The 27,283-nt window shown below is 44.6% G+C and overlaps 1 protein-coding gene across 2 annotated transcripts; it reads right to left on the reverse strand.

Moving 5' to 3' along the window:
• slc26a6l2 (solute carrier family 26 member 6, like 2) lies at nucleotides 1-26,370 on the reverse strand. 2 transcript variants are annotated; one of them, XM_014134693.3, is made up of 19 exons: nucleotides 25,815-26,370; nucleotides 21,733-21,872; nucleotides 21,228-21,338; nucleotides 18,851-19,191; nucleotides 18,517-18,669; nucleotides 17,359-17,441; nucleotides 14,130-14,277; nucleotides 12,467-12,580; nucleotides 11,233-11,310; nucleotides 11,060-11,155; nucleotides 10,499-10,605; nucleotides 10,317-10,386; nucleotides 10,092-10,184; nucleotides 9,888-9,998; nucleotides 8,803-8,934; nucleotides 8,511-8,717; nucleotides 7,658-7,712; nucleotides 7,421-7,566; nucleotides 1-7,289 (listed from the first exon to the last, which is right to left on the reverse strand). In XM_014134693.3, the coding sequence occupies exons 1-19, from the start codon at nucleotides 25,952-25,954 to the stop codon at nucleotides 7,263-7,265; spliced, it is 2,352 nt and encodes a 783-aa protein (XP_013990168.1). In that variant the 5' UTR covers nucleotides 25,955-26,370; the 3' UTR covers nucleotides 1-7,262. The 2 variants fall into 2 exon arrangements, with proteins under 2 accessions (XP_013990168.1, XP_082816003.1); XM_082959877.1 differs by lacking the exon at nucleotides 25,815-26,370 and adding an exon at nucleotides 25,247-25,515.
• Between the last annotated feature and the right edge of the window lie 913 nt (nucleotides 26,371-27,283).

The raw sequence follows: 27,283 nt of genomic DNA on the forward strand, positions 1-27,283 counted from the left end.
TGACTGTTCAATGCTCCGTTTATTGAGGATTCCTTTTGTAACGATCATTTTCTATGATAGTTTAAATTGAAAAAAAATGTATTGTAATATGTCCATAGTTGTTTTGTATATCAGTTCATATGTCATGTTATTGGGACATCAAAATTGGCCTATATAGAAATGTTTCTTACAGAAAAAATATGAAAAGCATAGGATATACATAACTATGGCAGCAATTGAAAAGGAACAGTTTGTGGAAATGATTAAACCAAATGTGAGGACACAACAGTTCATCTGACAAGACTGAATCCAAACATTACACTGTTGAAATTATGTGCATTTTACATTTACTGTACTTTGACGTATTTGTTGATAACAAAACGGAAAATACTCTGCATACATTCAGTAACATGATAAGAATATTCCTGGACAATGTAGGGTAGGTGCAACATTAGATATGTTTTTTCTCCAAGCGTTTGATTGAGAGGACTAACTGGCCTCTCCCAAACAGTTTCTAAGTCATTTCAATCTTAACAGGTCCGTGTGCCACGGCTCATGGTTATCACCCCCTTCCATAGACTTACAAAGTAATTATGACGACTTCCGGAGGACGTCCTCCAACCTATCAGAGCTCTTGCAGCATGAACTGACACCCACCCAAATCAAAGGATCATATGTAACCGATGTGAAATGGCTAGTTAGTTAGCGGTGGTGCGCGCTAATAGCGTTTCAATCGGTGACGTCACCCGCTCTGAGACTTGAAGTAGGGTTGCCCCTTGCGTTGCAAGGGCCGCGGCTTTTGTGGCGCGATGGGTAACGATGCTTCGTGGGTGTCAGTTGTTGATGTGTGTAAGGGTCCCTGGTTCGAGCCCTGAGGCCTGAAGTGGTTGTTCCCCTTGCGTTGCAGGGGCCGTGGCTCTTGTGGCGCGATGGGTAACGATGCTTCGATGGGTGTCAGTTGTTGATGTGTGCAAGGGTCCCTGGTTCGAGCCCGGGTTGGGGCGAAGAGAGGGACGGAACCTACACTGTTACATTGGTGCCGTGACCCGGATCGTTGGTTGCTGTGGAAAAAGGAGGAGGTCAAAGGGGGGGTGAGTGTAACCGATGTGAAATGGCTAGTTAGTTAGCGGTGGTGCGCGCTAATAGCGTTTCAATCGGTGACGTCACCCGCTCTGAGACTTGAAGTAGGGTTGCCCCTTGCGTTGCAAGGGCCGCGGCTTTTGTGGCGCGATGGGTAACGATGCTTCGTGGGTGTCAGTTGTTGATGTGTGCAAGGGTCCCTGGTTCGAGCCCGGGTTGGGGCGAAGAGAGGGACGGAACCTACACTGTTACACATAGAATGAAAAGCATAATCTGCAGCTAGCTCGCACTGCAGTGCATAAAATGTGGTGAGTAGTTGACTCAGAGAGAGAAAGACAATAGTTGAACAGTTTTGAACAAATTCATTTCTTAAAAAATTAAGGAGAAGCAGCAGAGAGCGAGAGCTAGCTATAATCTTATTTCGTGAAATTTTTTTAACTAACTTTCACATACTTAGCTAGCCAATGCAGCTAGCTAGTTTAGCCTAATCACACCCGGCTCAAACAGAGAGGAATGCTATTTATGTTAGATTTATGTTAGCTAGTGCCAGTGCTCCCGCACATTGGCTAACCGGGCTATCTGCATTGTGTCCCACCACCCACCAACCCCTCTTTTACGCTACTGCTACTCTCTGTTCATCATATATGCATAGTCACTTTAACCATATCTACATGTACATACTACCTCAATCAACCTGACTAACCGGTGTCTGTATGTAGCCTCGCTACTTGTATAGCCTCAATACTGTATATAGCCTGTCTATTTACTGTTGTTTTATTTCTTTACTTACCTATTGTAAACTTTTATTTGATTTAGCTGGCTAAGAATATCCACTCTTCCAAGTCATGGTAAGCTTTTGGTTTTATTAATTTATTGTCACCTGGGCCCGCTGGTGTAACTGCTAAAGTGCTTACTGTACTGCATGATTGTAGCAGGTTTACTAACAGGTTAGCCTCTACAGGATCGGCGGGTCCCCCATGGGACAGTTGAGCTAACGTAGGCTAATGTGATTAGCAAGAGGTTGTAAGTAACAAGAACATTTCCCAGGACATAGACATATCTGATATTGGCAGAAAGATTAACAAGAATTCAAGCTAACGGCACTGTCCAATTTAAAGTAGCTATTACAGTGAAAGAATACCATGCTATTGTTTGAGGAGAGTGCACCTTTATGAACTTGAAATGTTATTAATAAACCAATTAGGCACATTTGGGCAGTCTTGCCACAAAACTTTGAACAGAAATACAATGGTTCATTGGATCAGTCTAAAACGTTGCCCATACACTGCTTCCATCTAGTGGCCAAAATCTAAATTGCACTCGGGCTGGAATAATACATTATGGCCTTTCTCTTGCATTTCAAAGATGATGGTACAAAAGAAACATGTTTTTTTCTTTGTATTATCTTTTACCAGATCTAATATGTTATATTCTCCTACATGAATTTAAAATTTATACAAACTTCAAAGTGTTTCCTTTCAAATGGTATCAAGAATATGCATATCCTTGCTTCAGGTTCTGAGCTACAGGCAGGTAGATTTGGGTATGTCATTTTAGGCAAAAATGTAAAAAAGGGGGCGGATCCAGAACAAAACAAGGATAGACCTACTTGAATTTGTCCAATAGAAACTCTTGTTTTGCTTGCAAAACAGAAAGTTTTGCTACTGTTTGGACAGCACTATCAACAAGGCATGTCCTACAGACCCTAGTTTTGTCGCACCAACTGTTCAGTTGTCTGGTTATGGGCCACAGAGGCACTTAGGAAAATGACAATTGTCTCAGAACAGGGCAGCACGGTTGGCCCTTAAATGTACATGGAGAGCTAACGTTAATAGTATACATATCAATCTCTCATGGCTCAAGTGGAGGAGAGATTGACTTCCTCACTACTTGTTTTTGTAAGAAGTGTTGACAAGCGGAATACACCGAGCTGTCTGTTAAAACTACTAAACTACTACAAGACATGCCACTAGAGGTTTCTTCACAGTCCCCAAGTCCAGAACATACTATGGGAGGCGCACAGTACAACAAAGAGCCATGACTACATGGAACTCTATTCCACATCAGGTAACTGATGCAAGCAGTAGAATCCTATTTTTTAAAAACTGATAAAAATACAGCTTATGGAACAGAGGGTACTGTGAAGCGTTGGGGAGAACAGGCTCGTGGTAATGATTGGAGCGAAATTTATGGAATGTATCAAATACATCAAACACATGGTTTCCATGTGTTTAATGCCATTCCATTTACTCTGTTCCAGCCATTATAATGAGCTGTCCTCCACTCAGCAGCCTCCAATGCTGTGAAGAGACACACACACACACACGCATATGCACACACTCTACACACAGGTACATTGTAATATTGTTGTATGCTGGTATTATACATTTTGCATTGTAGATATGTAGTGGTGTAATAATGTTATATGATGTACTGTTTTATATTTTGTTTTATGTGTGATGTAAGTGCCTTAATGTGTATGGACCCCAGGAAGAGTAGCTGCTGCCTTGGCAGTAACTAATGGCGATCCCTAATAAATACAAATGAGATATATATCACAGGAAGTTGGTGGCACCTTAATTGGGGAGAACGGAATCGTGGTAATGACTGGAACGGAATTTGTGGAATGGTATCAAATATTTCAAACACATGGTTTCCAGGTGTTTGATGCCATTCCATCTGTTCCGTTCCGGCCATTATTATGAGTCGTTCTCAGCCTCCTGTGATGTATTTAAGCAATAAGGCATGAGGGGGTGTGGTATATGGCCAATATACCATGGCTAAGGGTTGTTCTTAGACACGACGCATCGTGGAATGCCTGGACACTGCCCTTAGCCGTGGTATATTGGCCGGGGTAGGCCATCATTGTAAATAAGAATTTGTTCTTAACTACCTAGTTAAATAAAGGTTAAAAAAATTGCCTTGATGACAGCTTTGCAAACTCTTGGCATTCTCTCAACCAGCTTCACCTGGAATGCTTTTCCAACAGTCTTGAAGAAGTTCCCACATATGCTGAGCACTTGTTGGCTGCTTTTCTTCACTCTGCACTCCAACTCATCCCAAACCATCTCAATTGGGTTGAGGTCGGGTGATTGTGGAGGCCAGGTCAACTGATGCAACACTCCATCACTCTCCTTCTTGGTCAAATAGCGCTTACACAGCCTGGAGTTGGGTTGGGTCATTGTCCTGTTGAAAAACAAATGATAGTCCCACTAAGCGCAAACCAGATGGGATGGAGTATCGCTGCAGAATGCTGTGGTAGCCATACTGGTTAAGTGTGCCCTGAATTCTAAATAAATCACTGGCAGTGTCACCAGCAAAGCACTCCCACACCATCACACCTCCTCCATGCTTTACGGTGGGAACCACACATGCGAGGATCATCCGTTCACCTACTCTGCGTCTCACAAAGACACAGCGGTTGGAACCAAAAATCTCAAATTTGGACTCATCAGACCAAAGGACAGGTTTCCACCGGTCTAATGTCCATTGCTTGTGTTTCTTGGCCCAAGCAAGTCTCTTCTTATTGGTGTCCTTTAAATCAAATCAAACTTTATTTGCCACATGCGCCGAATACAACAAGTGTAGACTTTACCGGTAATGCTTACTTACAAGCTCCTTAACCAACAGTGGAGTTCAAGAAGAAGAAAATATTTACCAAGTAGACTAAAATAAAAAGTAATAATAAAAGTAACACAATAAGAATAACAATAACGAGGCTATATACAGGGGGCACCGGTACTGAGTCAGTGTGCAGGGGTACAGGCTAGTTGAGGTAATCTGTACATGTAGGTGGGGGTGAAGTGACTATGCATAGGTAACAAACAAACAGCAAGTAGCAGCAGTGTACAAGGGGCGGTGGGGTGTCAATGCAAATTGTCCGGTGGCGATTGTTATGAATTGTTCAGCAGTCTAATGGCTTGGGGGTAGAAGCTGTTGAGGAGCCTTTCGGTCCTAGACTTGGCACTCCGGTACCGCTTGCCGTGCGTTAGCAGAGAGAACAGTCTATAACTTGGGTGAATGGAGTCTTTGAAAATTTTATGAGCTTTCCTCTGACACCGCCTATTATATAGGTCCTGGATGGCAGGAAGCTTGGTCCCAGTGATGTACTGGGCCGTTCGCACTACCCTCTGTAGCGCCTTATGGTCAGATGCTGAGCAGTTGCCATACCAGGTGGTGATTCAACTGGTCAGGATGCTCTCAATTGTGCAGCTGTAGAACCTTGAGGATCTGGGGACCCATGCCAAATCTTTTCAGTCTCAAGAAGGGGAAAAGGTTTTGTCGTGCCCTCTTCACTACTCTTGGTATGTTTGGACCATGATAGTTCGTTGGTGATGTGGACCTCAAGGAACTTGAAACTCTCGACCCGCTCAACTACAGACCCATCGATGTTAATGGGGGCCTGTTCGGCCCACCTTTTCCTGTAGTCCATGATCAGCTCCTTTGTCTTGCTCACAATGAGGGAGAGGTTGTTGTCCTGGCACCACACTGCCAGTTCTCTGACCTCCTCCCTATAGGCCGTCTCATCGTTGTCGGTGATCAGGCCTACCACTGTTGTGTCGTCAGCAAACTTAATGATGGTGTTGGAGTCGTGTTTGGCCACGCAGTCGTGGGTGAACAGGGAAAACAGGAGGGGACTAAGTACACACCCCTGAGGGGCCCCAGTGTTAAGGATCAGCGTGGCAGATGTGTTGTTGCCTACTCATACCACCTGGGGACAGCCTGTCAGGAAGTCCAGGATCCAGTTGCAGAGGGAAGTGTTTAGTCCCAGGGTCCTTAGCTTAGTGATGATCTTTGTGGGCACTAGGGTGTTGAACACTGAGTAGTGGTTTCTTTGCAGCAATTTGACCATTAGGGCCTGATTAACACAGTCTCCTCTGAACAGTTGATGTTGAGATGTGTCTGTTACTTTAACTCTGTGAAGCATTTATTTGGGCTGCAATTTCTGAGGCTGGTAACTCTAATGAACTTATCCTCTGCAGCAGAGGTAACTCTGGGCCTTTCTTTCCTGTGGCGAGGCTCATGAGATCCAGGTTCATCATAGCGCTTGATGGTTTTTGTGACTGCACTTGAAGAAACTTTCAAAGTTCTTGAAATTTTCCGGATTGACTGACCTTCATGTCTTAAAGTAATGATGGACTGTCGTTTCTCTTTGCTTATTTGAGATGTTCTTGCCATAATATGGACTTGGTATTTTACCAATAAGGCTATCTTCTGTATATCACCTCTACCTTGTCACAACACAACGGATTGGCTCAAACGCATTAAGGTAAGAAATTCCGCAAATTAACTTTTAACAAGGCACACCTGTTAATTGAAATGCATTCCAGTTTGTGCAAAGCTGTCATCAACACAAAGGGTGGCACTTTGAAGAATCTGAAATATACTTTGATTTGTTTAACACTTTTTTGTTTAGTACATGATTTAAAAATGTGTTATTTCATAGTTTTGATGTCTCTGCTATTATTCTACAATGTAGAAAATAGTAAAAAGAAAGAAAAACCCTGGAATGAGTAGGTATGTCCAAACATTTGACTGGTACTGTATATGTGTATTTAAGTAGTAAAAGTTAAGTATTTGATCCCATATTCATAGCATGCAGTGAATACACCAAGCTTGTGAGTCTACACATTTGTTGGATGCATTTGCTGTTTGTTTTGGTTGTGTTTCAGATTATTTTGTGCCCAATATAAATTCATGGTAAATAAAGTATTGTGTCATTTTGAAGTCACTTTTATTGTAGATAAGATTAGAGTATGTTTCTAAACACTTCTACATTAATGTGGGTGCTACCATGATTACGGATAATCCTGAATGAATTGGGAATAATGATGAGTTAGAACGTTACAGACACACAAATATCATACCCCCCAAGACATGCTAACCTCTCACCATTACAATAACAGGGGAGGTTAGCATACCCCCCAAGACATGCTAACCTCTCACCATTACAATAACAGGGGAGGTTAGCATACCACCCAAGACATGCTAACCTCTCACCATTACAATAACGGGTTGGTATTTATGGTATTATGATATATGTGCTGTGTTAAAGATTGTGGACTCAAGAGAACTCGAATCATCGGGGTACATTGGTACTTCATTTCCAACCCCATAATGTTATCAATATTGCATCATTTAAAATTAGTAATCATTATTTATTCTTTTCCATAAAGGTTTGTGACCGAAGTGACCCCTGTTGGTTACATCTTGGTAGTGCAGGCCATGTCCTAGTAGAGAAGGAGATTGTGTCAGAACGTAAGATAAGAATCAATTAATTGATATAATCATAAGAAAGCAGCTGATTTTGGAGGACAGTTCCACCAGCAGCCAAATGGCCTTGAGGGCTTGGTCTACTCACCAGTGCACACTCGTAGATGGGAACGTCTGAGGCCCCTTGCAGCCGGAGGCTGTGTAGCACGGCGTCGTGGACGGTAGTGAACAGACGGCTCTTAGTGATGGACTCAGAGAAGAAGCTTGCTCTGGATAACTGCTCCACCACACAGACTGGAGGAAAGACAAATCAGGTTAGACAACACACACAAAGACCCCACACGCTAGACCAGAGAGACCAGCATGAATTAGCACAGACACTCACCTTGGCATCCAGCTAAATAGATGTCAATGTCAATCTCTCTATAGTCTCGGAATATCTGCAATAAAGAGAGAAAATAGTGAGAGAGATGGAAAGAGAGTGAGAGAAGGTCAAATAAGAAGGCCGTGTTTTTCTACGGGACTGTTTGTGTTGCACTAGTTTGGATTAATCTGGTTTTTCTCTTCTATCCCTCTCTCTCTCCACCACTCTCCCCCTCTCTCTCTATACCACTCTCTCTCTCTACCACTCTCTCTACCACTCTCTCTACCTCTCTCTCTCTACCTCTCTCTCTCTCTCTCTCTCTACCTCTCTACCTCTCTCTCTCTACCTCTCTCTCTCTACCTCTCTCTCTCTACCTCTCTCTCTACCTCTCTCTCTCTACCTCTCTCTCTCTACCTCTCTCTTTCCACCACTCCCCCCCTCTCTCTCTATACCACTCTATCTCTCTCTCTCTACCTCTCTCTCTCCACCACTCTCTCTCCACCACTCTCTCCACCACTCTCTCTTTCCATCACTCTCTACATGTCTATAAGTGCCTCTTCCCTGACAATCTAATTTCGACCTGCCTACTCCCAGAACATAAGACCTTTGTTTGATTCAAGCACAAGGCCACTCAGGAGTACGACAGCGAACAATGTTACATAAGGAGACTGGATACAAAGAAACTACAAATACATTTCTGAAAACATCATTAACCTCTCCTTCCTTTTTTCTCCTTCTCCCTCTCTTTCACTGTCTTCTCTCCATCCCATCTGTGATCAACCCTCCCTCTCTGTCTTTCCTCCTTCTATCCCCCTTTCATCCATCCCCATCCTTCAAAAACACACACACTCCTCCCACACACACACAAACATACGTTATTCAGCATCATCACAGTGACGGTGTCTACAAAGCTGGCTGTGGAGAGATCCAGGATGATGGTATGTGTGTCAATGTCCGAGCTCCTCCCCCTCTGCTCTTCTCCTACGGTACTGGACGTCTGGGTTATGGCATCATCGCCATGACTACCAGTCTCAGAGCCCAGGTCCAACCTGGTCCATTGCTGCTCGTAGGCCCAGTTCACCTTAGATTGACAGAGGTTTTGCTGACTGTAGGCTTTACTTGAGTCTAGAGTTTCCTGTAGAATTATAGTACATCATGCTACAGACCTGTCCATTAGTGGGTCTGTCAGTCAGGGCGATGTCTGTCCTGTTTCCCTTCAGGTTAGGGGAGCCCTTCTCTACATCCACCTTGTCCTCTGGGTGGACTGTACCATTGGGTATGTGTCCATTCACACCATTCTGGGAAGGGAAGGGAAGGGGAGAGACATCCATTGAAATAATGTCACTTGATAATAGTATAAAACCATTTTTGTGTGTGTGTGTGTGTGTGTGTGTGTGTGTGTGTGTGTGTGTGTGTGTGTGTGTGTGTGTGTGTGTGTGTGTGTGTGTGTGTGTGTGTGTGTGTGTGTGTGTGTGTGAGACGGACTGTATGTATATGTGATGTGTGTGTGTGTGTGACGGACTGTGTGTGTGTGTGTGTGTGTGTGTGAGACGGACTGTATGTATATGTGATGTGTGTGTGTGTGTGTGTGTGTGTGTGTGTGTGTGTGTGTGTGTGTGTATCCGTGTGTGTGTGTGTGTGTGTGTGTGTGTGAGACGGACTGTATGTATATGTGATGTGTGTGTGTGTGTGTGTGTGTGTGTGTGTGTGTGTGTGTGTGTGTGTGTGTGTGTGTGAGACGGACTGTATGTATATGTGTGTGTGTGTGTGTGTGTGTGTGTGTGTGTGTGTGTGTGTGTGTGAGAGACGGACTGTATGTATATGTGATATGTGTGTGTGACGGACTGTGTGTGGGTGTGTGTGTGTGTGTGTGTGTGTGTGTGTATCCGTGTGTGTGTGTGTGTGTGTGTGTGTGTGAGACGGACTGTATGTATATGTGATGTGTGTGTGTGACGGACTGTGTGTGTGTGTGTGTGTGTGTGTGTGTGTGTGTGTGTGTGTGGTGTGTGTGTGTGTGTGTGTGTGTGTGTGTGTGTGTGAGACGGACTGTATGTATATGTGATGTGGTGTGTGTGTGTGTGTGTGTGTGTGTGTGTGTGTGTGTGTGTGTGTGTGTGTGTGAGACGGACTGTATGTATATGTGATGTGTGTGTGTGACGGACTGTGTGTGTGTGTGTGTGTGTGTGTGTGTGTGTGTGTGTGTGTGTGTGTGTGTGTGTGTGTGTGTGTGTGTGTGTGTGTGTGTGTGAACCTGTTTTTTTGCCTCCTTTTTAGCTTTCTTTTCTTCTTTCTCGTCTTTCCTCTTTTGTTTAGCGTCTCTTTTCTTCTTTCTCGTCAGCAGCTTCCCAATGTCAATACCGCTCTGTGTGAGGAAATGAAAGAGAGAGGTTGAGAGAGAGATAGTGAACATTTCAGAGAAAAAGGGCAGATTGAGAGAAAGACACACACACACTACCTTCTTCTGCAATGCGTCCAGGTATAACTCAGCATTGGTATAGTACACTGTGGTGGAGGAACGGAAGATAGTGATACCTGGGATCTCTTTTGCCTGCGGGACAAACCAACACACAAACGAGGGGGGGGGGGTCAATAGACAGTCATCTAAAAGCTGCTTTAAACTCCGTTGTTCACTAACCCATCCCTCCCTTAGTATGTATTGTATTGAGGTCCTCCATCTCACCTCTTCATATGTGTCTGTGTCCAGGTAGAGCTCAGTCCCAGGAACCTGCCCCAGAATAGAGTACCGTGGCCTGGGAGACAAAGAGAACAGGGATGTTATGCACTTTGAGAAGAAAGTGGGACACAGTACAGTTTAGAAAGTAATCCTCTCTCCTTTCTACAAACAAACAAACACAGACTCACAGCTGTGTTCTGAAGATGACAGTGAGCAGAGAGAAGGCGATGGATGCAGCCAGGCCCAGGTCCAGGTTCAGCAGGATAGTACAAACCAGCGTTACCAACCACACCAGCTAGGGGGCAACAGAGACACATGTAATCAATAGGGGGAATACACAGCAACCAGGGGCCTCGTTTATAAACGGTGCTTGTGCACAAAATATGCCCCAACACATGCGTGTGCCAGTTTTCACGCAAAAGTTGAGATTTAAAAAAACTGAACTTGACGTGAGAATGTGCTTATCCTCCTGTAAACTTCAGACCATGAGTACACACACTTTCTAGTGGTTGAAGTATTGCGTTTAAAGAAGGCAAACGTAGCCTAGTAGCCTTGTGCCAATGGGGGATATACACTGAGTGTACAAACATTAGAAACCATATAATATTGAGTTGTACCCCGCCACGCAGATATTTAGTGTTACATTTACGGTCAAAGGTTATAAATGAGGCCCCAGGGGTTCTATGTTCTGTCATATACGTCCAGTTAGGATGCAGGTCATAGATATGAAGTTTATGTGTTGCTCTCACCAGGTCCACTGTGTTGCTCTTCCAGAGTGCAGGAATGTCTAGGTACTGCTTAAACATGCCTTTCAGGTTTACAAACACTATGCAGGACAGGACAGCCTAGGACACACACACACATCAGATCAGATCAGTGGCGTGGTTTTGTGTGTGTTTGGGGGGGGTAGAGAGATAAATACCTTGGGTAGCTCCTCAAACAGTGTCCCCAGTTGCAGAACGGTGATCAGCACAATCACTGAAGAAACCACGCCAGCAACCTGACACAATACACAAACACACATCAGTAAGTGTGTATGCCTGCAGAAATATTAGCAGGTGGACATACGGTGCATTTGGAAAGTATTCAGACCCCTTGACCTTTTCCCTCATCAATCTACACACAATACCCCATAATGACAAAGCAAAAACGTTATTTTTTTAAAGATTTTTGCAAATTTATAAAAAACTAAATGAAATATCACATTGACATAAGTATTCAGACCCTTTACTCAGTACTTTGTTGAAGCACCTTTGGCAGTGATTACAGCCTCGAGTCTTCTTGGGTGTGACGCTACAACCTGGACCATTGACTTGTCCCGAAGCCACTCCTGCGTTGTCTTGGATGTGTGCGTCGGGTCGTTGTCATGTTGGAAGGTGAACCTCCAGTCTGAGGTCCTGAGCGCTCTGGATCAGGTTTCCATCAAGGATCTCTCGGTGTTTTGCTCCGTTCATCTTTCCCTCGAAGAACATCCCCACAGCATGATGCTGCCACCACCATGCTTCACCGTAGGGATGGTGCCAGGTTCAGGCTAAAGAGTTCAATCTTGGTTTAATCAGAGCAGAGAATCTTGTTTCTCATGGTTTTAGAGTCTTTAGGTGCCTTTTGGCAAACTCCAAGTGGGCTGTTATGTACCTTTTCCTGAGGAGTGGCTTCCGTCTGTTTTAGTCTCTGACATGTACTGTCAACTGTGGGACCTTATATAGACAGGTGTGTGTCTTTCCAAATCATGTCCAATCAATTGAATTTACCACAGGTGGACTCCAATCAAGTTGTAGAAACATCTCAAGGATGATCAATGGAAACAGGATGCACCTGAGCTCAATTTCGAGTCTCATAGCAAAGGGTCTGAATACTTATGTAAATAAGGTATTTCAGTTTTTTAAATGTATTTATACATTTGCAAACATTTCTAAAAACCTGTTTTTCGCTTTGTCATTATGGGGTATTGTGTGTAGATTGACGAAGAAAACATTTAATTTCATCAATTTTAGAATAAGGCTGTAACGTAACAAAATGTAGAAAAAGTCAAGGGGTCTGAATACTTTCCGAATGCACTGTGTGTGTGTGTGTGTGTGTGTGTGTGTGTGTGTGTGTGTGTGTGTGTGTGTGTGTGTGTGTGTGTGTGTGTGTGTGTGTGTGTGTGTGTGTGTTACCTGTGTCCTGCCCCCAGTGCTCTCCTGGATGAGGCTACGGGACATAGAAGAGGTGACAGAGTAGCATTGGAAGAATCCTCCCACTGTGTTACTGAGACCCAGAGCCACCAGCTCCTAGAGAGAGAGAGAGAGAGTTTGAGAGGGGGAGATGAGAGGTATGCAGATGAGAGGGGGATATGAGAGGTATGCAGATAAGAGGGGGATATGAGAGGTATGCAGATGAGAGGGGAAGATGAGAGGTATGCAGATGAGAGGGGGAGATGAGAGGTATGCAGATGAGGGGGGAGATGAGAGGTATGCAGATGAGAGGGGGAGATGAGAGGTATGCAGATGAGAGGGGGAGATGAGGGGGGAGATGAGAGGGGGAGATGAGAGGGGGAGATGGGAGGTATGCAGATGAGAGGGGGAGATCAGAGGGGGAGATGAGAGGTATGCAGATGAGAGGTATGCAGATGAGAGGGGATTATGAGAGAGAGAGTTTGAGAGGGGGAGATGAGAGGGGGAGATGAGAGAGTTTGAGAGGGGGAGATGAGAGGTATGCAGATGAGAGGGGGAGATGAGAGTTTGAGAGGGGGAGATGAGAGGTATGCAGATGGGAGGGGGAGATGAGACAGAGAGTTTGAGAGGGGGGGAGAGGTTTGCAGATGAGACGGGGAGATGAGAGGGGGAGATGAGAGGTATGCAGATGAGAGGGGGAGATGAGGGGGGAGATGAGAGGGGGAGATGAGAGGGGGAGATGGGAGGTATGCAGATGAGAAGGGGAGATCAGAGGGGGAGATCAGAGGGGGAGATGAGAGGTATGCAGATGAGAGGTATGCAGATGAGAGGGGATTATGAGAGAGAGTTTGAGAGGGGGAGATGAGAGGGGGAGATGAGAGAGTTTGAGAGGGGGAGATGAGAGGTATGCAGATGAGAGGGGGAGATGAGAGTTTGAGAGGGGGAGATGAGAGGTATGCAGATGGGAGAGGGAGATGAGACAGAGAGTTTGAGAGGGGGGGAGAGGTATGCAGATGAGACGGGGAGATGAGAGAGAGTTTGAGAGGGGGGGAGAGGTATGCAGATGAGAGGGGGAGATGAGACAGAGAGTTTGAGGGGGGAGAGGTATGCAGATGCCAGAGAATGCACTAATGACCATCATTTGACCACCACAAGTAAATAAATCCTAGCGCATATTCAGACTATACTGAGTCCCAGCTGCTCCACAGCCCCCTGTTGTATTGTTAACTGCAACTGGTGTACTTCTCATCCATACAGATGTGGGATCTTAATTTGATCGCTCTTTTGTTGATAAAAATGTTCCTGCAAAACAGGAAATGCAAACTTGTAGTGTATTCAAGGTTTAAAAAGCTTCTAAAGTTTGTAATTTCCTCTTTAGAATTTCAGACTTGATTTGACCTAACGTAAAATGTATTAACTCCTATAAAAAATACCCATGAATTATAATCTGCATAATAATTCACATTTCCTGTTGCTGCAGGATTATTTTCCTGCTGTAGCAAACTGGCTTAAACTAAGATCGAACATCTGTGCTTGACTGAGCAGAGCGTGTCGGCCATTAAACATTCAGGACCAGAGAGCTGTCTCTCTCCTTCAGAGCAGAACAACCTCAAGCATACCCTTGCCTACCTGCATAACTGTGTGCGTGCGTGTGTGTGTGTCCCACCTGGTTGCTGTCCACCTTGTAGCCGTGTTTCAGGCCGAAGGTTTTGCCCAAGGAGATGTTGATGGCATAACCCACTATGGCCACAGCAAATGCATCACCAACCACCGTACCCCACAGACTGACGTCAGGTAGACTGGGAGACTTCAGCCTAGGGATGAAGAGGAAGAGGAAGGAAAGGTAAAAGAGAGAGGAGAGGGAGGACAGAGGGAGAGGGAGGACAGAGGGAGAGGGGGAGAGGGAGGAAGACAGAGAGGAGAGAGAGGAGGGGGAAGAGGAGAGGTGAGAGGGGGAGATGGAGAGGGAGGAGAGAGTGGAGAGGGAGAGAGGGAGGAGGGAGGATAGAGGAGAGGGAGAGGAAGGAGAGAGGAGTGGGGGAAAGAGAGGATGGAGGATAGAGGAGAAGGAGAAGAGAGGACAGGGGAGAGGGAGGACAGGGGAGAGGGAGGAGAGGGAGAGGGAGAAGAGGGGGAGAGAGAGGAGAGGAGGAAAGAGGAGAGGGGGGGAAAGGGAGGAGAGGGAGGGGAGAGGGAGAGAGGGAGGAGAGAGGAGAGGGTGAGAGGGAGAGAGGAGAGGAGAGGGAGGAGAGGGAGAGAGGGAGGACAAAGGGGAGAGGGAGGAGAGGGAGAGTGAGGAGAGAGTTGAGGGGAAGTGGGATGAGAGAGGAGAGGGGGAGAGAGATATATATGGGAATGATGTGGGTCAAGGACAGCAATGTTGTCAACACTGTAAAATGTATCTCCTCCATTACTGCCCCTGTCCAGACCCCTTCCTCCATAACTGCCCCTGTCCAGACCCCTTCCTCCATTACTGCCCCTGTCCAGACCCCTTCCTCCATTACTGCCCCTGTCCAGACCCCTTCCTCCATTACTGCCCCTGTCCAGACTCCTTCCTCCATTACTGCCCCTGTCCAGACCCCTTCCTCCATTACTGCCCCTGTCCAGACCCCTTCCTCCATTACTGCCCCAGTCCAGACCCCTTCCTCCATTACTGCCCCTGTCCAGACCCCTTCCTCCATTACTGCCCCTGTCCAGACCCCTTCCTCCATTACTGCCCCTGTCCAGACCCCTTCCTCCATTACTGCCCCAGTCCAGACCCCTTCCTCCATTACTGCCCCTGTCCAGACCCCTTCCTCCATTATCTACAATAAATCCCCTTGATTCCTGCCACTGATGGTCCTCTAGGTCCTTCAACAGTGGTAACAGGTGTCGTGTCAAATGTACACAAGCTCAATGACCCATATACAATGAATAATATTCTAGAGGTAATCATTAGGATGCCCCGGACCACATACTTGACATTAGAGGTCATACAGTGCAGGTGCCTGGTCTTCCAAACACTGGCTGTGTAAACACCGACAAGGGTGCTGTCTTTTGAGGCAGGACGGTAAAAAGGTGCCTTCATTAGTCAGCATCCAAAGATTATGTATAGATGATTAGCCTAACAAATAATCATTTGAAGGTATTTAATTCCATAACAATGCACAGGTAATGCGATAAGGACTCAAATGAACCTAATTGATAAATGGTAAACCAAGTGATGAAGTACCTGTAGGTTACTGGAGGTAAAGCATCGTTATAAAGAACAGCTTTTTACATTTGAAAGAATGAAATGATACATTTAAAGTAAACCGTTGACAACTTGATCAAGTTGAATACAGATAAGATGCCTACAACAGCTGACCTGGATCAATAGCATTAGCGGCTGCTTGGCTTTGGTCTTTGGCAGTCCAGCAATCTGAAGACCATGCAAAATGAGCTAATACGCACTACCCTAAGTGTCCCCAAAACGCTAGGGCCGGGTCTGGTGGGTACACAGCCCCATGAGCCTCTGAGGTCCCTCGTGATGAGTTCAGCCCTGCTCTGGGATGACTCCTTCTCAATGAGTTAAAGTACCTTCAGAAAGTATTCATACCCTTTGACTTATTCCACATTTTGTTGTGTTACAGCATGAATTCAACATTTATTAAATCTTTTTTTTTTCTCACCTATCTACACACAATACTCCATAATGACAAAGTGAAAACATGTTTTTAGAGATTTTTGCCCCAAAAAATAATAGTAAAGTACAGAAATATCAAATTTATCCTGAACAAAAATATCAACACAACATGCAGTAATTTCAAAGATTTTACTGAGTTACAGTTCATATAAGGAAATCAGTCAATTTAAAATATTCTCCAAGGCCCTAATCTATGGATTTCACATGACTGGGCTGTGGTGCCGCCAAGGGTAAGGTTTGGAGGGCAGCCAGGCTCAACCACTGGGGAGCCAGGCCAAGACAATCAGAATGAGTTTTTCCCCACAAAAGGGCTTTATTACAGACAGAAATACTCCTCAGCATGGGGACCTTTTATTTCAGCTCATGAAACATGGCACCAACACTTTACATGTTGTGTTTATATTTTTGTTCAGTGTATTTAAGTATTCACATGCCTGAGTCAATACTTTGTAGAAGCACCTTTGGTATTGATTACAGCTGTGTGAACATTTTCCCATTATTTTTTTTAATTCTTCAAGCTCTGTCAAATTGGTAGTTGATCATTGCTAGACAACCATTTTCAAGTCTTGCCATAGATTTTAAAGTAGATTTAAGTCAAAACTGTAACTCGGCCACATTCACTGTCTTCTTATTATGCAACTCCAGTGTAGATTTGGCCTTGTATTTTAGGTTATTGTCTTGCTGAAAGTTGAATTAATCTCCCAGTGTCTGGTGGAAAGCAGACTGAACCAGGTTTTCCTTTAGGATTTTGCCTATACATATTTCCATTCCATACATTTTTATGCTGAAATACCCATAACATGATGCAACTTAATATGTGACTTGTTAAGCACATTTTTACTCCTGAACTTATTTAGGCTTGCCATAACTAAGGGGTCGAATACTTAATGACTCAAGACATTTCAGCTTTTTTTAAATTAATTTGAAAACAATTTGAAAACATGATTCCACTGACATTATGGGGTATTGTGTGTAGGCCAGGGACAAAAAAAATCTCAATTGAATCCATTTTAAATTGTACGTTATGTTTGATATCACTCTCCGATACTTTCTGTCCTTGCTTTGTTCTGAGTGTAACCTTGACCAGGAGAGTACTCTGCCCCAACAGACCAGTCAACAACCTATAGCTACTGACACACACACACACACACACACACACACACACACACACACACACACACACACACACACACACACACACACACACACACACACACTCATAAACACTCACCCTCTGGGGATCTCGCCAACCACAGCGACGTCGTATTGGCTGTTCAGGTTGCCGTAGTAGGAGATGAGTGTTGCTGCTATGATCTGTAACACACACACACACACACACACACACACACACACACACACCACACACACACACACACACACACACACACACACACACACACACACACACACACACACACACACACACACACACACACACATAGGTTGCCATGCTCACAACAACAAATCATCTGCTGTTGTATGCACGTGTAGGAACTTGCATGTGTGTAATTGTGAGTAAATCATTATCGCAGACCCTGTGTGGGTTTGGAATTCAAGCAGAAACACAGGCCAATCATTGAACAGAGCTCATCACTTGAGAACATTTTATTGGATCAATGAGAAACCAAGCACTACCATTAACTGGAGGAAAACACACCAACTGGGTAGAATATTAACCCTTTGAGATGTACCAAGAGCTTCCAACTGATTCTAATTGATGATATCACAACAAAAATCTGGATCATTAAACTGAGAATAAGATTAACTTCCTCTCAAAATGTTTAACAGGATGAGAAGACACTGTGTTCTGTTACACTCCTTATAGATATCAGCCATGGTGACAGCATGCCCTCTAGTGGCTTTCATTAGAACACACATGTTCAAGGGACCAAAAGAGAGAGAGAAAGAGGAGGAAAAGACTTGACAGGAGGATGGAAAAGACTTGACAGGAGGGTAGAAAAGACTTGACAGGAGGATGGAAAAGACTTGACAGGAGGGTAGAAAAGACTTGACAGGAGGATGGAAAAGACTTGACAGGAGGATGGAAAAGACTTGACAGGAGGATGGGAAAGACTTGACAGGAGGATGGAAAAGACTTGACAGGAGGATGGAAAAGACTTGACAGGAGGATAGAAAAGACTTGACAGGAGGATGGAAAAGACTTGACAGGAGGATAGAAAAGACTTGACAGGAGGATAGAAAAGACTTGACAGGAGGATGGAAAAGACTTGACAGGAGGATGGAAAAGACTTGACAGGAGGATGGAAAAGACTTGTATGAAAGGTTGTCTCTGACGCAGCCTACTTCTTGTAATGATCTAATAAACTCAATCAATCAATCAATCAATGACTGTACGACTAATGACACAGGTTAGGTATGGAGGACTTACCACTATGAGTTCTATGGGAATAGGCAGAGGTAGTTTCTTCTCATAACAGGAGTTGAGTTCTTTGACCACTATGAGGACCAGCAAGGCCACTAGACTAATCACCAGGGCCCCAATGTTAGTCTCTGGCAGATGTCTACAGATGTCTATTAGGATCTAAAGAGAGAGAGAGAGAGAGAGAGAGAGAGAGAGAGAGAGAGAGAGAGAGAGAGAGAGAGAGAGAGAGAGAGAGAGAGAGAGAGATGGACAGTCAGACTGTTACTGCCTGCCTCCACTAGGTGGAAAACTTGCACAGCTTTGTCACATCTGTGTGTGTGGATGTGTTGTGTGTACTCACATAGACCTGAGACAGTGGTCCGGAGAAGCGTGCAGGGTGGATACCAAAGATGTATTTGAGTTGTGAGACGACCACGTGTGTAGCTGCTCCTGTTGTATAACCACGTACCAGGGGCTCCGACAGGTACGTCACCACGAAACCAAACCGCACCATGCCCAGCAGGACCTGAAAGAGCCCACACAGTACAGTGGTGCTGGCTGCTATCTGTACTCTGTAGGCGTCGCGGGCTGTCACATCCAGACCTGCTGTCCCGTTGGTTCCATTCAGGAATGTGAAGTCACTGTCTGGGGCCAGCCTCTCTGTCACACTGCCTATCATGATGCTGATCACAGCAAACGTTCCTGAGGAAAAACACACACATCACCTTGGTGAAACTCATTATTCCTCTGACCGATGATATTAAAAACATTAATTCTCTAAAGTCTTTCTCTCTCTCTCTCTTTCTCCTCCTTTCACTCATTCTCCTCCTTTCTCCCCCCTCTCTCTCTCTCTCCTTCTCCGTCTCCTCCTCTCTTTGTCTCCCTCTCTCTTCTCCTCCTCTCTCTTTCCTCTTCCTCTTTCTCCTCTCTCTCTCCTCCTCTCTTTCCCTTTCTCTCTTTCTCCTCCTTTCTCTCAATCTCCTCCGTCCTCTCTCTCTCTCTGTCCCCACCTCTGTCTCCTCCTCTCTCTTTTTTCCTCCTCTCTCTTCTCCTCCTCTCTCTTTCTCTTTCCCTCTCTCTCATTCTCCTCCTCTCTCTGTCTCCTCCTCTCTCTTTCAATCTCTCTCTCTGTCTCCTCCTCCCTCTCTCCTCCTCTCTTTCCCTCTCTCTCTTTCTCCTCCTCTCTCTGTCTCCTCCTCTCTCTTTCAATCTCTCTCTCTGTCTCCTCCTCTCTCTCTCTCCTCCTCTCTTTCCCTCTCTCTCTTTCTCCTCCTCTCCCTGTCTCCTCCTCTTTTTCCCTCTCTCTTTCTCCTCTCTCTTTCTCCTCTCTCCTTCTCCTCCTCTCTCTTTCCATCTCTCTCTGTCTCCTCCTCTCTCTGTCTCCGCCTCTCTCTGTCTCCTCCTCTCTCTTTCCCTCTCTCTCTTTCCTCTCTCTGTCTCCTCCTCTCTCTTTCCCTCTCTCTCTTTCCCTCTCTCTCTTTCTCCTCCTCTCCCTGTCTCCTCCTCTTTTTCCCTCTCTCTTTCCCTTTCTCTCTTTCCCTCTCTCTCTCTCCTCCTCCTCTCCCTGTCTCCTCCTCCTCTCTCTCTCTCTCTTTCTCTCTTTCTCTCTGTCTCCTACTCTCTCTGTCTCCTCTCTCATTCCCTCTCTCCTTCTCCTCCTCTCTCATTCCCTCTCTCTCTTTCTCCTCCTCTCCTTGTCTCCTCCTCTTTCTTTCCCTCTCTCTCTCTCCTCCTCTCTCTTTCTCCTCCTCTCTCTGTCTCTCCTCTCTCTTTCCCTCTCTCTCTTTCTCCTCCTCTCCTTGTCTCCTCCTCTCTCATTCCCTCGCTCTCTTTCTCCTCCTCTCTCTGTCTCTCCTCTCTCTTTCCCTCTCTCTCTTTCTCCTCCTCTCTCGTCTCCTTCTCTCTCCTTCTCCTCCTCTCTCATTCCCTCTCTCTCTTCTCCTCCTCTCTCTGTCTCTCTTCTCTCGTTCCCTCTCTCTCTTTCTCCTCTCTCTTTCCATCTCTCCTTGTCTCCTCCTCTCTCTCTCCTCTCTCTTTCCTCTCTCTTTCTCCTCTCTCTTTCCCTCTCTTTCTCCTCCTCTCCTTGTCTCCTCCTCTTTCTTTCCCTCTCTCTCCTCCTCTCTCTTTCTCCTCCTCTCTCTGTCTCTCTTCTCTCGTTCCCTTTCTCTCTTTCTCCTCTCTCTTTCCCTCTCTCCTTGTCTCCTCCTCTCTCTCTCCTCTCTCTCCTCTCTCTTTCTCCTCTCTCTGTCTCCTCCTCTCTCTTTCTCCTCCTCTTTCTCCCTCTCTCTGTCTCCTCTCTCTTTCTACTCCTCTCTCTTTATCCTTCTCTCTGTCGCCACCTCTCTCTCTGTCTCCTCCTCACTTTCCGTTTTTCTCTTTCCCTCTCTCTTTGTCTCCTCGTCTCTCTGTCTCCTCCTCTCTCTTTCTCCTCCTCTCTCTTTCTCCTCCTCTCTTTTTCCTCTCTCTGTCTCCTCCTCTCTCTTTATCCTTCTCTCTCTTTCTCCTCCTCTCTCTTTCTTCTCCTCTCTCTGTCTCCTCCTCTCTCTTTCCCTCTCTCTCTGTATCCTCCTCTCTCTGTCGCCTCCTCTCTCTTTCCCTCTCTCTTTCCCTCTCTCTCTGTCTCCTCCTCTCTCTGTCTCCTCCTCTCTATGTCTCCTCCTCTCTCTTTCCCTCTCTCTCTGTCTCCTCCTCTCTCTTTCCCTCTCTCCTTGTCTCCTTCTCTCTCCACTCTGTCTTACCTATGGAGATGTGTCTGGAGGTGCCAAGGATGCAGTAGACCAGTACAGGGTAGAAGGAGGTGTAGAGACCAAACACTGGAGGCACAGAGGCCAGGAGAGCATAGGCCATACCTAGGCAAATGTTACAGGAAGGTCTTCACAGTCTTCACAAAATAGATAGTTATTATATATTCTCAAATAGGTCATGTAACTTTTAGGAATTTAACAGCCCAAAGAGATTAAAAAATAACTTGAGATCAATTTATGTAAATCAGGCTTTTCCATACCTCAAGCATTGGCATCAATCAATCAAATATATTTATGTAGTCCTTTTTACATTAGCAGGAGATTTGGGAGATTTCCATGTGAGTTACACCTGTTGCTGATTTCAAGTTATGATCGGGTCATGCGATCCGGCCCTGTGATTGGACCATGTGACTGGACCATGTGACTGGACCCTGTGATTGGGCCCTGTGATTGGGCCCTGTGTGTGTGTGTTTGGTCAGACAGTAGATGTAGCACAGACCCTGAGGCAGGTGCATGATGCCAACGCTGATGCCAGAGATGAGGTCTCCCAGGCCGTTGTCTCTCACTGAGTAACGTGGCAGCCATGACAGGACAGGAAAAGTGCTCAGCACAGAGCGCTTCAGCTTGGGCATGGAACACCTGACACCAGGAGGGGCGGAGTGCATCATGGAGAGTTGGAGAAAAGAGGAATACAGTTTTGTTATCCATTTGTGACAACTGAAATGTGTCTGCCGAGTTTAACAGTTGGTGGAAAGGGCATGGATAAGCAACTCTTCTCCTGGAGCTCCACAGTGTGTGCAGGGTCTTGTTCTAGCCCAGCTCCAACACATATGATTTAACTAACCGGGAGACTTAAAGCCTGCACACACTGTGTCCCTTCAGGACCGGGGTTTACAGAGAAACCATGACAACTATCTGTACGGTCCTGTTTAGCCGCCCAGTAAAAACAAAAGTGGTGTAATCTGTGTTTGGAGTGTTCATCTGGATTATGTAGCTAAAGCGTTCTTGGCTTTGTCTTGTGTTTTTAATGAGTTCATTTTTTCTGACTTGATATATTAATATTTGGTGGTAGTGATGTCATACTCTGTGATTGGTTTATATTAGGTGGAAGTGATGTCATACTCTGTGATAGGTTCATATTTGGTGCCAGTGCAGTGTCATACTCTGTGATAGGTTAATATTTGGTGGAAGTGATGTCATACTCTGTGATAGGTTTATATTTGGTGGCAGTGCAGTGTCATACTCTGTGATAGTGTTCAGCACTGTCACCAAATATTAACCTATGTTTCAGTTTCAAGAGGCCATCCTGGCTCAGGTCAAGAGGAAGGTTAACTTTTCTCTTCAAGCCTCAATAAGTCACACGGCCTGGACCAAACTGTCTGGATACAGTGCCTTACAAAAGTATTCACCCCCTTTGCGTTTTTCCTATTTTGTTCCATTACAACCTGTAATTTAAATGGATTTTTATTTGGATTTCATTTAATGGACATACACAAAATACTCCAAATTGGTGAAGTGGAAAAAATAACTTGTTTAAAAAAATTCTAAAAAATAAAAAACGGAAAAGTGGTGCGTGCATACGTATTCACCCCCTTTGCTATGAAGCCCCTAAATAAGATCTGGTGCAACCAATTACCTTCAGAAGTCACATAATTAAGCGGCACCACCAAGCAAGCGGCACCACCAAGCAAGCGGCACCACCAAGCAAGCGGCACCACCAAGCAAGCGGCACCACCAAGCAAGCGGCACCACCAAGCAAGCGGCACCATGATGACCAAGGAGCTCTCCAAACAGGTCAGGGACAAAGTTGTGGAGAAGTACAGATCAGGGTTGGGTTATAAAAAAATATCAGAAACTTTGAACATCCCACAGAGCACCATTAAATCCATGATTAAAAAATGGAAAGAATATGGCTCCAAAACAAACCTTCCAAGAGAGGGCCGCCCATCAAAACTCACAGACCAGGCAAGGAGGGCATTAATCAGAGAGGCAACAAAGAGACCAAAGATAACCCTGAAGGAGCTGAAAAGCTCCACAGCAGAGATTGGAGTATCTGTCCATAGGAACACTTTAAGCCGTACACTCCACAGAGTTGGGCTTTACGGAAGAGTGGCCAGAAAAAAGCCATTGCTTAAAGAAAAAAATAAGCAAACATGTTTGGTATTCACCAAAAGGCATGTGGGGACTCCCCAAACATATGGAAGAAGGTACTCTGGTCAGATGAGACTACAATTTAGTTTTTTGGCCATCAAGGTGCAAACCCAACACTTCTGAGAACACCCTGTGAACACCATCCCCACAGTGAAGCATAGTGGTGGCAGCATCAGGCTGTGGGGATGTGTTTCATCAGCAGGGACTGGGAAACTGGTCAGAATGGAAGGAATGATAGATGGCGCTAAATACAGGGAAATTCTTGAGGGAAACCTGTTTCAGTCTTTCAGAGATTTGAGACTGGGACAGAGGTTCACTTTCCAGCAAGACAATGACCCTAAGCATACTGCTAAAGCAAGGGGAAACATTTAAATGTCTTGGAATGGCCTAGTCAAAGCCCAGACCTCAATCCAATTGAGAATCTGTGGTATGACTTAAAGAGTGCTGTACACCAGCGGAGCCCATCCAACTTGAAGGAGCAGTTTTGCCTTAAAGAATGGGCAAAAATCCCAGTGGCTTGATGTGCCAAGCTTATAGAGACATACCAAAAGAGTCTTGCAGCTGTAATTGCTGCAAAAGGTGGCTCTACAAAGTATTGACTTTGGGGGGTGAATAGTTACGTATGCACACTCAAGTTTTCTGCTTTTTTGTCTTATTTCTTGTTTGATTCACAATAAAAAATATTTTGCATCTTCAAAGTGGTAGGCATGTTGTTTAAATCAAATGATACAAACCTCCCAAAAATCGATTTTAATTCCAGGTTGTAAGGCAACAAAATAGGATAAATGCCAAGGGGGGTGAATACTTTCGCAAGCCACTGTAAGTTACACGGTCTGGACCAAACTGTCTGTCTGAATAAGTCACACGGTCTGGACCAAACTGTCTGCCTTTCATAACCCAGATAAAAAAGACTAGTTTACTATAGAATACTATAGTACTTACTACATAATGATATAGTATTCTGTTACTATAGAATTATATAGTATTTTGTAGTAAACTAGTATACTGTAGAATACTATACTGCACACTGTCGTATCCCTCGATCGTGTAGTGCAAACTATATAATTGTGTAGTATACTGTGGAATACTACTGTATACTACACACTGTAGTATCCCTTGATCATGTAGTGCTTACTATATAATTTTGTAATATACTGTAGAATACTGTACTACACACTGTAGTATCCCTTAAACGTGTAGTGCTTACTATAAAATGTTGTAGTATACTGTAGAATACTATATTAAATACTACAGTATTGTCTGCCAAAAACACTGTAGTAAATACTATGGTAATGTCCGCAAAAACACCATTTTTTAACTATAGTAATACTACATTATTCAATTTGCATATGCTCCACCCATACCCATCCCCCATATACCAATTTGTGCCATATAAGTAAGAAACGTACATGCCAATTATAGACCATATATTGTGTTCAATACAGGTTATAGAAAAAAGCAGAAGTGTTGAACTATCTGTTCAGACTCCAGTCCTACCTTCAGTTTATGGAATATTTGCTCATAGTATATTTTGTATGTCAAAGATAATAGAAAGAAACACTAGTAAATACTACAGTAATATCTGCAAGAACACTACAGTGAATACTATAGTATACTTCTGCAAAACACTACAGTGAATACTATAGTATACTACAGTCTGCGAAAACACTACAGTACATTACAGCAAAAAACACTACAGTGAATACTATAGTATACTTCCGCAAAAACACTACAGTGAATGCTATAGTATACTTCAGCAAATACACTACAGTGAAAACTATAGTATACTTCCGCAAAAACACTACAGTGAAAACTATAGTATATAAATATAGTAATACTACAGTATTTAGACCATAACATACTGTAGTATCTTTCATATGGGCAGCTGTCCTGTCTTCTCTTTCTGCACCTTTATCTGTTCTCTTCTTTCTCTCTCTGTGCCTCTCATTATCCTTCTCTCTTATCCTCTATATGTTTTCTCTCTAATATTCTCCTTCTCTGTCCGCCACAGACTGTCCCTCTCTGTCCGCCACAGACTGTCCCTCTCTGTCCGCCACAGACTGTCCCTCTCTCGTTCATCCTGCTCCTATCTTACCTCTCCCTGCGTCAGTGGGATTGCATAATGAAAGATCATCCATTGCAACCATATAAAGGAGCATATCACACATTCAAACACACAACACACACACACGTTCATCTACGTGCCTTACTCAACTGTCCTCAAATAACCTGGGCAGTAAATTGTAAACTGAAGTCAACACAGTCACATCCAAAATAGCTTTTGTCAATGCATGTTATTCATCTGCAGAATTAGTCAGCAAATAGTGAAACTGATGCATGTCCCTGCTCCCCACGTGCACTATCCTCCCTCCTCCCCCTCTCCCATCCCTTCTGCCCTGCTCCCTCTCCTTCTCTTTAATCATATCTTACCTGAGGGAATCTTTCACCCTCTCCTTCAGGGGAGGTGTGGCGGAGTGTGTTCGTCTTCGGGCCACCTGGTCAAGGCAAAGCTCGTCCAAAACATCCCTCTCCACGTAAAACTTCCCAGCTCTCTGTTCTTCAACCCCCATGGTTGTCTGCCTGTCTTCCAACACTGAGTGTCTTTATGTTGATTGCTTTGTGTCTCTGTCTTTTCTGTCTTGTCTGTCTTTTCTGTCTTTTCTGTCTTGTCTGTCTGTCTGTCTGTCTGTCTGTCTGTCTGTCTGTCTGTCTGTCTGTCTGTCTGTCTGTCTGTCTGTCTAGTCTGAAACACTGTGCAGGTCTCTCCAAAACATTACTTAGAAAAAAACACTGTTGGTCCAAAAAGTAAAAAATCTATTAGTCAAAAAAGAGAAAAACCTCTTGGTCCAAAACAACAGTTGTCTGCCAATTACCAACAACTGTCCAACACCCTGATAGGAGTTACAAAAGCATGAAACAAGAACTATGTCCCACGCTCCTGGCTGTGTCTCAGTTTGTATCCAGTTTAGCGGAGTGTGGGAGTGACCGTCCTCTCCTGCCCTTATGAGGGAACATCTCACACCCCCACCCAAGCCTCTGTGTGTGTGTGTGTGTGTGTGTGTGTGTGGTCGAACTTTACTATCTTTTGGGTTCCAGAAGTCCTCACAAGGACAGTAAAACAAGGACATTTCTAACAAGTGGTGACATTTTGTAGATAGGGTTGGGAGTTTTTTTAATCTTTATTTAACTAGGCAAGTCAGTTAAGAACAAATTCTTATTTTCAATGACAGCCTAGGAACAGTGGGTTAACTGCCTGTTCAGGGGCAGAACGACAGATTTGTACCTTGTCAGCTCAGGGATTTGAACTTGTAACCTTTTGGTTACTAGTCCAATGCTCTAACCACTAGGCTACACTGCCACCAAGTTACATTTAGGGTTAGGGTTAGGGTTACAATTAGGTTTGGGTTAGAATTAAGGTTAGGGTTAGGTTTAGTTTTAGTGTTAGGGGTTTGGAGTTAAGGTAAGGGTTAGGTTTAGGGTTAAGGGTTAGGGAAAAAAGGACTTTGAATGGGAATAAATGTTTTGGTCCCCACTTGGATAGTAAAACCACCGTGTGTGTGTATGTTTCTCTCTCTCTGTGTGTGTGTGTGTGTGTGTGTGTGTGTGTGTGTGTGTGTGTGTGTGTGTGTGTGTGTGTGTGTGTGTGTGTGTGTGTGTGTGTGTGTGTGTGTGTGGTCGGCAATGAAAGTACAGTGAAAGTATTTACTCAGGCCAGTCACCCAGCTGTACTTTTTCCCTAGGTCAATCATCCTGGGTTGAGTAGACATCTCTACCTTTCCTGAGTGTTATGTCCTGTTTTCATGTGCCATCCTTCAAAGTTCTTTGTAGTTTAAAATGTTTTTTTCTAAATAGTTTAACTGTACGAATTCTTTTACCCATCAATCAATAAATCAATCAAT

Source organism: Salmo salar, chromosome 13 (genome assembly GCF_965601325.2).
Source record: "Salmo salar chromosome 13, fSalSal1, whole genome shotgun sequence".
In the NCBI taxonomy this organism is placed as follows: Eukaryota; Metazoa; Chordata; class Actinopteri; order Salmoniformes; family Salmonidae; genus Salmo; species Salmo salar.

Excerpts from the sequence above, each read along its gene's own strand:
- slc26a6l2 (XM_014134693.3), bottom strand. The coding sequence starts at position 25,954 with ATGGGGGTTGAAGAACAGAGAGCTGGGAAGTTTTACGTGGAGAGGGAT. Across the intron at positions 12,581-14,129 it reads ACAAGGTGGACAGCAACCAG|GAGCTGGTGGCTCTGGGTCT; the intron begins GTGGGACACACA and ends CTCTCTCTCTAG. Across the intron at positions 8,935-9,887 it reads AAAAGGAGGCAAAAAAACAG|AATGGTGTGAATGGACACAT; the intron begins GTTCACACACAC and ends TTCCCTTCCCAG.